This window comes from Cherax quadricarinatus, chromosome 1 (assembly GCF_038502225.1).
Source record: "Cherax quadricarinatus isolate ZL_2023a chromosome 1, ASM3850222v1, whole genome shotgun sequence".
Taxonomy (NCBI): Eukaryota; Metazoa; Arthropoda; class Malacostraca; order Decapoda; family Parastacidae; genus Cherax; species Cherax quadricarinatus.
Genome location: NC_091292.1, coordinates 73,251,368 through 73,261,817, shown reverse-complemented (window position 1 = coordinate 73,261,817; position 10,450 = coordinate 73,251,368). Strand labels below are relative to the sequence as shown.

The window sequence follows — 10,450 nt, the reverse complement described above, 5'->3', positions numbered from 1 at the left end:
GGGTGGGAGCTGAACCTGACTAACTTGTGCAAATAGGTTTGATGTCATGCTCCTTCCTTAAGTGGATGTGAACTGGACCTGACTAGGTTGGGTCAGTGGCATAAGCCGGTAGGTGACCTGTACCTGCCTCGCATGGGCCAGTATGCCTGCTGCAGTGTTCCTTTTTTCTTATGTTCTTATCACTAAAAGATGCAAGTGGAAATTTGTTAAAGGGAGATAAGGAACAGCTGCTTTTGGAGAAAAGATATGTAGCATAGTAGTGACTGAGTGATGGCATATACGAGAGGGTGAGCGTAGAAGGAGCGTTGGCCTGGAGGGCCAGGGACAATTTGAGTGAAGCAATGTATTACAACCCAGGAGTCCCAAAGGCCTGTTATCCTGGGTGTAAATGGAGCAAAATAAACACAGCAGAAAGACTTTTGACTTACATTATCCTTCGCCAAGTAAGAACGGAATTATATTCACTCTATACACTATGTACAACAATAGGTATTAGTGCACTCCACGGTAAGCAAGAAGAATAGAAGCCACTAGAGAACAGACCGTGCTTCAACCAACTCTAGAATGGGAATGACAAGGGCAGACAGGTGTGCGGTACCCACAACGCCTCAGTGATTACCAAAACCATCTTCTCATTGACTGGAACTTGGGTACTGATTGAACAATGGGACCCCATCAATAACCTGGTTTGCTGGTTGGGGGAGATAGCCTTTCAATGGGGGTGTGTACTTGCGCCGAATAAAGGTTACGTACTCTTTGCATGCCACACAGTGCCTTCCTGAAATACTAATTTAAGTTTATGCATTTAAGTGTACATATTTATATAAGCGAAACGCACATGCGCGTTCATTATCTAATATTCATTATTTCATCCATTAAGGTTACCCCGACCATTGGGTTTTCAAGAAGTTCACAGTCTAAACATCACTAGCGATCAAGGTCAGTCTTACATGTTTTCTCACAACTATCAATATGCTTATTTCTTCATAACTTTGACCTGATTCTGGGAGCAACTGCGAGAGAGAGAGAGAGAGAGAGAGAGAGAGAGAAACAGAGAGACAGAGAGAGAGAGAGACAGAGAGACAGAGAGAGAGAGATTTTTATTTAATTCATGTTAAGCGCTAGACCCATGTGGGTCATTCAGCACAAGACGTAATAGAGGCTCGATCCTCCGTCTGCTGAGCGCCAGACAGACGCGCTTCCTATTCGTACTCACCTATATCTAGAGAGAGAGAGAGAGAGAGAGAGAGAGAGAGAGAGAGAGAGAATGAGAATAGTGGATACAGTATACTATTCACTAAAGAGACAAAAAAAATCTTCCTCATTGCAGGTGTGGGTCAACGATCAGTAATTAATGAGACTGCAGCTAATATATATGACTGTGAGCCGACTCTTGATTTTGAAGTGACACGCCGGCAGGTGGAGACAAACCTACGGGACGCTTGGTTTTTCTTCTCAGACTTACAAAAGCAACTTCACTTAAACAAAGGGAAAATGAGCCAAGAGGAATTTAACAAGAATCAAAACGAAGGTGCTGAGCGCATTAGGTAAATTATTAAGCTAATAAACCATACCATCTTACTGTAGCCAGCTGGCCCAGTGGCTAGCGCGTCGGTCTGGAGGTTTATGACTGATGGCGGGTTCCATCCCTACCCGGGGTATGGTTTGTTTGTTATTAGGATTTCGTGAGTCATGATTAAGCTAATAATTTCGCTGAAATATTTCGGTGACTGAGCAAAAGAGGATTAACTATGTTTAGCTTTAGATCGTACAACTATTAACAATAACAGCTTGAGTACAAAATATATTTAATAAGCTATAACAGCTTCATTTAACACGCTTAATACTCTCTAACTAAAAGATACACATAATTCACAAGACAAGCCGGACTGTCGGAATAAAGTTAAATACCAGTAGTTGCTCTGTTAATGAAAAGGGATATAGCAGATGTTAGTGAAGCATAATTGTGTGCAGCAGACATTTATAGAGTACAGGTGCGTATAGGAGACATTTGTGTTACAAAACACACGATATCTAATAAGCATAGAGATCTCCAGTGAATACTAGAAAGGACTGCCCTTCTAGCATCCAGCCTGTTACTGGGTTTTTGTAACAAGTAGTCAGTATCCTGGTCCAATTATCCATTAGAATTAAGTAAGATTCAATAGTGCTTCAGGATTACAACTGGTAGGCTACTAACTAAAGAAATTCAAATTTAATAAGTTTATTAATAACTAAAAAGTTTTCTAGGCGTATAATATTAAAGTAAATTAATCAAAATAATCACTTCTCTCTCATATATAGTAGTATTGTGCTGAAGGCACATATCACATCTTTATGGCTTTTAAGTACCGTCTGGTACATTGTTAACATTTAATAACATAATACATATATATACAAGTAAGTTTGTGTGTATGTGTGTAAGTGCTCTAAGTAGTTCGCTATGTCTCAAGACTCGACTAGACTTAACCAGTGACTAACTAAAAGTCCTCACGTAAACTAACTTATTGACCAGCTTGGCAATCAGAACAGCTTGCTTGAACAATAAAACGACTGATAAGCCGAACAGCAATATAACAAGCAACAGTGACACAGAATCAGGAACAAGGAGATAATATAACGACACTAAGTAGGGACCATCAGCAGATCCTCCACAAAAGTCACAAAACTCCCATACTACTGAATCTAAGTTCAGCATTAGAAAATCCTCGACTGTGACAGTACACAGATACCAGTACAAATCAGGTCAGAAGCTACAGCTCAGGACCCGAGTTTCTCAGAGTGTCTATGTGACACACAACCTCAGTACAACGTCGAAAATCACTAAGTCTAGGCTATGTTCTGTAAACAAAGTTACACAGAACCAACAACAAGAAAACAACAGAGACGATCTTCCAACAAGGGCAGGGAGAGCTAGAGAGGCCACCTTGTTGGAAGGCAGGTCAAACAGACAATAGCTAGTGCAGGCCAGCTAGATTCTCACCAGGTGAGGTGTGATCACCCACCCTGATCACGTGACTCTCCATGGACTGCTGCTGCCCATCAACACAGAAGCCCGCAGCGTAACGAGCAGAGCGAAAATTACAGTAGTTAGACAATGCTGTCAGCTATTTAACACTTGAACTATGAGCACGGAATAATATATAAATGTTACATCCTACCTAATAATATAACTAAGTCAAATAATAATATAAAGCAATATATTTACGATTTAGCTAATATCGGAAATATAAGCAATATAAAATTATATGAACAGGTAATATACATTATATACATTGTGATCCATTCAGGGGTCGCAATAAGGTGTATGTAGCAGATATTTGTAGGGTACAGGTGTGTGCAGCAGACATTTGTAGGATACATGTGTGTGCAGCAGACATTTGTAGGATACATATGTATGCAGAAGACATTTGTAGGGTACAGGTGTGTGCAGCAGACATTTGCAGGATATAGGAGGGTAGGTACAATATGAAAAATCAGTGATTGGTAGTATAACTCGGTAATAAGGGTAGTATGAAAGAACTTGCGATATGCAAGGGTTTTATAATGAAGAAGTGATATACATAGGGAGTAAAAGTAGTGAAAAATATAAATTAAGAGAGTAATGAAGGAGTCCGAAAGGAGAGGTAATGAAAGAGTGGGAGACCATTCATCAATAAATTTTGCTGAGAATAAGAAAAAGTGCAGAAAAACCTAGAGAACGAATGCATTTAACAGCTAAAAACAAAAGAGGGAAGTCATTAGATGGGGACGTGGAAGTACTGGGAAGATGGAGGGAATTTTTTTAAGGAACTGTTGAATGCTGAAAAGAGGAAACAGTGATTTATTGTCTTGGGCAGGGTGGTATAACACATTTTAGGAGTGAGGTTGAATCAAAAGTAAGTGTAGGGTAGTGGGAAATATAAAAGGAAATAAAACACTGGTTAGAAGGGATTAAGACGGAAATGTTACAGGCAGTCAGTGATTCATTTTTAAAGTGGCTGGTGCATTCCCTCAGTAAGTGAATGAAATAGGGAATGATATCAAAGGATTGGCAGTCAGCATGCATAGTTATTGATATAATGTAAAAGAGGATAAAAGACACTAACAATTATAGGGGAATAAGTCTTTTAAGTATACTGGGTAAACTGAATGGTATAGTTAACATTGAAAGAATTATGGGTAAGGCAGAGACTAGGATTAAAGGAGAAAATGATGTTTTAGGAAAAGTAGAGGATGTGTAAAGCAAGTATTTACATTGCAGCACATCAGTGAAAAATATTAGATAAAGGTAAGAAATTTTTCACTACATTTATGGATTTGAAAAAGGCATATGACAGGGTAGACAGGAAAGCAGATTTATGAGAGATATCGTAGGTTACTTAAAGGAGTATAGTTTTTATTGGGATAGGATATTATTCAGAAGACTAAGGAGTAACTTTCAAGGTGGTTGGATATTTATAAAGAATGGAAAGAAATAGCATGTCTAGGAGGGCGTATAAATCTAAGGCTAAGAGGAGGGGAAGGGATCATCTTAGGAATTTGAAGGGAAGGAGTAAAGGAGATTGTGAGTTCTATGAGCCTGGACATGCAATTTGCTTATGTGGAGCAGGTTAGATAGGAGTGACTGAAGGCAATAGTTTTTATGATTAGACAATGCTGGAGTATGAACGTGGTAACATTTATGAAGGTATTTAGCGAAACCGGTAAGCTGGACTTGAGACCTGGCTGTGGAAAATTAAAAACCAGGCGCCCAGCAGTACTGAGCGTGTTATCCTGATGCAAGGACATTCGTGGTTATGAGCCTCAGAGACTAATTTGAACCTCATCCTGTCTGGTGTACCAGCATTGAAATCAAGTGTCCTTCTCTAATTCGACGAGGAAAATATCCTAGACTAAGTAATAAAGTCCTATATTGATTAAGTCGTAAACTGACAAGCTGATGCGAAATCCAAAGACTTAGTACGAATTTCCGATCAACAGAGTAAACTCCAGCCACTAAGAGTTAATTAATATTTGCTGGGACAATTATAATAATTGAAAAAAAATGCTCTTTAAGTAGTCATATTTGCTGTAAACAACCATATTTTAACATTAATTAATTTACCTAAGTTATTTTAGTGAATTTACAAGGAACAAATAACTTTACTGATCTTAACATCAGTCAGTATATGCCAGTAGGGCTTAACCAACATTTATTTAAAGGAGAAAAGGGTTTATACGACATGATCCAGTAATAGAGTATTTCACGAATATGAACAGGGTTCTTCAGTACGACCTGTGGAGACTGAGTCAAATGGGAGGTAAGAAAGGTAGCTGGAGGGAACGAGAGGCGACGGAACTGAGTGAGGAGATACAACGGCGTTTGTACCGCCTGCAGCATCCACCTGACTGTACTACTGCTAAGAAACTTCTTTGTGATCTGGACACGGTATGAAACTTTCTTAATAATGTGTGTCTTGATTCAATGATTAATTCAAATATATATTACATAATTGTGTATACTTTTTTATAGCGTAACTTTAAGTCTTTCATTAAGGGCTGAGTTAATATCAGTTACTGGTTGTGAAACCTAAAGTTAGATATCCCACTTGTTTGCCTAGTACTGATGCTTGAGGATAGTGTTGAGACAGTCCATTGTCTGTATCTTCCTAATTACTCCAGTGACTTGATCTAGTTAACCTAGTCAGAATTTACATAATTTTTAGTTTTTGCCACGTAATTAACTGTCTTACTGTGAACCCTGTTCATCCTGTAAGAAGTATTGTTAAAAACATTAAATAAATCATTAACGACAATAACAAAATGACTTTTTTACCAGATTTCACGGACGTGTTTATTAGTTATAAATCTGTATGTCAATGGTTCCATAGATAAGCACTATTATAAATATTCATGCAAGTGAAGATAACTGCATAACGTATGTAGAGACGTTCGTAAGATTCACTTATCTACGTTCACAAGAGAAGATTTTACCAAGATGTGCAGATACATTCTCAAGATTTTATGTATGTTAGAAAGAGAAGTAGTTCATAGATTTTGTTTGCGGTCACACATGGTTATGTGTGACTATCTTTGTTATGAAGCATAATGTATCATCTAGACAGGTATCCCAGAGTGTCCACCTTCGGGGATACCTTCTTTTTTCTTCGTTTTCTTTCTTTTTTCTTTCCCAAACTTAATTATTTTAATCATTACACAAGTCTCATGCGATCAGCTTCACGTTTTCTTTGCTGATGTGCGGTAAGTAGTGCAAGTTTTATGCAACTGCTAGCATGTGTGGATGACTTTCAGAGGCATCTGATGCTTTACTTTCAGTGTTAAACACAAAAATGCAATCTACTTCGACGCTGGTAGAAAGTAACATTGAAATATATTATGTGTAAAGTGGAGTGAAATTTTATTTAATGTGAAAATGCGTTAAATTAATTTATGTATCCATTCTGAACGACTTCTATAAATAGTTTCTTATACATCTCATGAACAACATAGTTCCCATTATCTTTAGTGTGTGAGGGAATATTTTCCATTATCTTAAATTGGTTAAAATCTTTGAATCAATGGACTCAGCGCTATAACTGGAGAATGACTCGATCGATCTGCTTCAAATTTCCATCACTAGACTCTTTTGCAGAAATTATTGTTCTCATTTTGTTGTGCGGGATAATTCCCAGTTTATCAGAGTTATTAAAAATAGTGATATTGATTTCAAGTCGGTAATTAAGTAGTGATTTTAGTTTTTACTGAAATTGTAATAAAGAACAACTAGAATCACACAAATTACTGTAGAATGACTTTTCTGACAGGCTTCAAACCTTCAGCATTGGTGGACTAAACAAATGGAAACGTGACTTTCACTTAAAGTCGTACAAATTTTAAATTGCTAATTAAAGTAAAATAAATAATTTCAAGATTATTACTAAACACTGCCTCATTTGAATATTTCGAAACATTTAGTACAGGTATTTTTTTTTTTTTTGGTGCATGGCATGTAGGATGAGTAAATGTCAATTTGCCAAGTTATAGAGAAATTTACATCATATCAGATTTTTTAAAAACACAAGGAAACACTAGGAAAGCTTTCCTAATCTTATTTCTTTGGTTCTCAGTTATCTTGTGCGTTGATTAGGACATGTAGAGATGTAGGAACGAAATAGAAAGACTTTGAGTGGAGGGAAGGCGGGGTAGGGGTCGGCCTAGGAAAGGTTGGAGGGAAGGGGTAGCGGAGGTTTTGTGTGCGAGGGGCTTGGACTTCCAGCAAGCGTGCGTGAGCGTGTAAGATAGAAATAAATGGAGACAAATGGTTTTAGGACTTGACGTGCTGTTGGAGTGTGAGCAAGGTAACATTTATGAAGGGATTTAGGGAAACTGGAAGGCCGGACTTGAGTCCTGGAGATGGGAAGTACAGTGTCTGCACTCTGAAGGAGGGGTGTTAATGTTGCAGTTTTATAACTGTAGTGTAAAGCACCCGTCTGGCAAGACAGTGATGGAGTGAATGATGATGAAAGTTTTTCTTTTTCGGTGGGAAACGGCCAATGTGTTAATAAATAAATAAATAAAAAATAACCCACCGAAATGGACTTCTTTAGGCTAATTCCCGAGTTTGGCCGAAGTAGTAGAATGAAATTTGTACTTGCTATAAATCAGTGGAGATCAACCTGAACACTGGGTATGCATATGTATATGTATATCAAAGATAAGCCAACGGGGGTGGAAATCTTTAACTCAGGAGCTATGCAAAGTTGCAAGGCAACAACTGAAGGAGTGAGGGGATGTTTTTCCTCAGAGTAGCACAGTGTGGGTTTGACACCTGCCACAGCCTCTCTCAGAATGTGAGTCAATGGTTTAGTGTCACCTGCACCACCACCATTCCCATCCCCTCAACATGGGGTGGGAGAGGCCCTCCAGGTTTTGAGAATAAACAAATATGAAATTAGAAAATATAATAGCCAGCCCGAAGTTTTTTCTAGCTGCTTATAACATGTCATGGGACTTGAGAAAGTACGTTTCACAGTGGATATTTTACATATGGATTGCTATTATTCTGTGTAACTTTTTATAGTTAATAAAAGAAAAGAAATGAATGTGCTTTTTGCCTGTTTAAATGTCCTGTTCTGAGGTACTAGAATATTCCCATTGGTACTCAGAAGTATCTTTTCAAATATTCCTAAATACTGTCTACAAATCTCAGCATCGATTAATATGCCTTATTTGGGAATCTTCTTTACTGTTCCAATAATATTTCTATGATCCAAATTTCTACTTTGAATATCTTTTATCATAATCTTGTGTACCTGTCAATGTATGGTACTGTAACAGGTAAACGCATTATGTAACCAAGCACGACAGACGTAACATGATGTTTTGGTGTGTAGACACAGGTCAAGTGCCACCAATCCATCATGAAACCACTTGCCATAATGAGCAATCCTGTGATATTATATAGCATTGTTGTTTAAGATTGTGTATAACAGACACTACTAAATAGCTATCGAGCTTGTATAATCCACAATTTGAGTTATATACGGTATTCCTGTCATGTTTCAAGAGAGAAGACTCAATTATTTTTTTCTATGATAGAACTATTGGGTGCAATAATCTGGGCAGCCAACCCAGGTGGGTGATTACAGGAACTAATGTGGTTAAAGATAGCAATCGACTTCTGCCCTGTCCTGACTGAGTATTTATGCTTTGCTATTCTCGTTTCCAGAAATTTACCTGTTTGACTAATATATGAGAGAGGATACTGAGTACATGGGACCTTGTAAACCCCACCAACTTTGTTGGAGGGTGTGATTTCAATCAATATTTGTTTCACAGTCCCAGTGTTTTTGAAAGCAAGGTTTATACTGATCTTTTTTAATGAATCACACAGGCAAACCAGGTTCTCATTGTATGGTAAAACTAGTACATTTTTCCTGGCAATCACTTCCTTAAGTTCAGTCCTGTAGAAAATCTTTCTTTCTGACATTAGTGCCTTCTTGACAAAGTCCCTAGAATATCTCAGTTTTGTGGCCATGTTGAATATCTTGCTGATTTCGTCCTCTAAATGCTCTGGACTACAGATACGCAAGGCGCTTAAGAACATTGTGAGGAACACATTCCTTTTTGTCTTAGATTCGTGATTGCAATAGTAGTGAATGTATAGCGACACATTGGTAGATTTCCTATAGACTGTAAATTTGAATTTTCTATCATGACGATTGATTAAAACATCTAGGAACAGCAAATTGTTATTTATTTAATGTTCTGTTGTGAACTTAATGGAAGGTACCAGATCATTGAGTTTAAGGAGGAACTTATCAATGTTGTGATCTCTAGGCCATAGGTAAAGAATATAATCTAATAGTATTTGGGAAAATGTCTTTAATTAAGAAGTCTAGTCTCATAGAATTCCATATACAAGTTACTGAGTAAGGGACTGAGGGAATTTCCCATTGTCATGCCTTGTTGACCATAGTATTTCCCTTCAAACACGAACTTTCAGTCAGTATCACAAACTTTTATCAATTCAATTATTACATTCGTGGGGTAGGGCGTGGGGAAGTTTTCTTGTTCCTCTTTAAGATATGTCAGCAATCTTGTTGATAGAAAATTCAAATTTACTGTTCTAAGTGGCTAGAAAAACCTTGGAGATGGCTATTACATCTTCTAATTTCAAATTCCTTGACTTCTCAAAACTCGGAGGCCCTCTCCTACCTTATATGGGAGGGAAGGGGTTGGTGGTGGTACGGGTGGCACCAATTTGTTGAATCACATTCCAAGAGAGGCTGCAGTCACACTGTGCTACTCAGGGGAAAAACTTTCCCTCACTCCTTCAGTTGTTGCCTTGTAGATTTGCATAGCTCCTGATGATGCACTGAGAAGTGTGAAAGTACTTGAGCTAAAGATTACTACCCCCTGGATCTCTGCAATTGTTTGTATACGCATATATATATATATATATATATATATATATATATATATATATATATATATATATATATATATATATATATATATATATATATATATATATATATATATATATACATATATATATATATATATATATATATATATATATATATATATATATATATATATATATATATATATATATATATATATATATAATATATATATATATATATATATATATATATATATATATATATACATATATATATATATATATATATATGTATATATATATATATACATATAAGTAATAATATATATATATAATATAATACACATATATAATAAAAAATATATATATATATAGATATATTATATATATATATATATATATATATATATATATATATATATATATATATGTATATGTTTGTGTGTGTGTGTGTGTATCCTTTACAAAACTGCGGCAGGCCAGGACTCGACCCTACGAACCTTGTACCGCCTCCAGAGACAGAACAATGCATGCATCACCTTACCATTACGCCACTGATCCTACAAGAGCCAAGCACAC

The 10,450-nt window shown here is 36.7% G+C and overlaps 1 protein-coding gene across 1 annotated transcript in view; it reads left to right on the top strand.

Annotated features, from left to right (window-relative positions):
* The first annotated feature begins 388 nt into the window (after positions 1–388).
* The window catches only part of LOC128688831 (alpha-(1,6)-fucosyltransferase-like), a 29,738-nt gene continuing 19,676 nt past the window's right edge, over positions 389–10,450 (top strand). The window contains exons 1-3 of the mRNA XM_070085968.1: positions 389–443; positions 1,331–1,547; positions 5,242–5,410. Of these exons, the coding sequence (XP_069942069.1) occupies positions 389–443; positions 1,331–1,547; positions 5,242–5,410 (441 nt within the window). The remainder of the gene's footprint in view (positions 444–1,330; positions 1,548–5,241; positions 5,411–10,450) is intronic.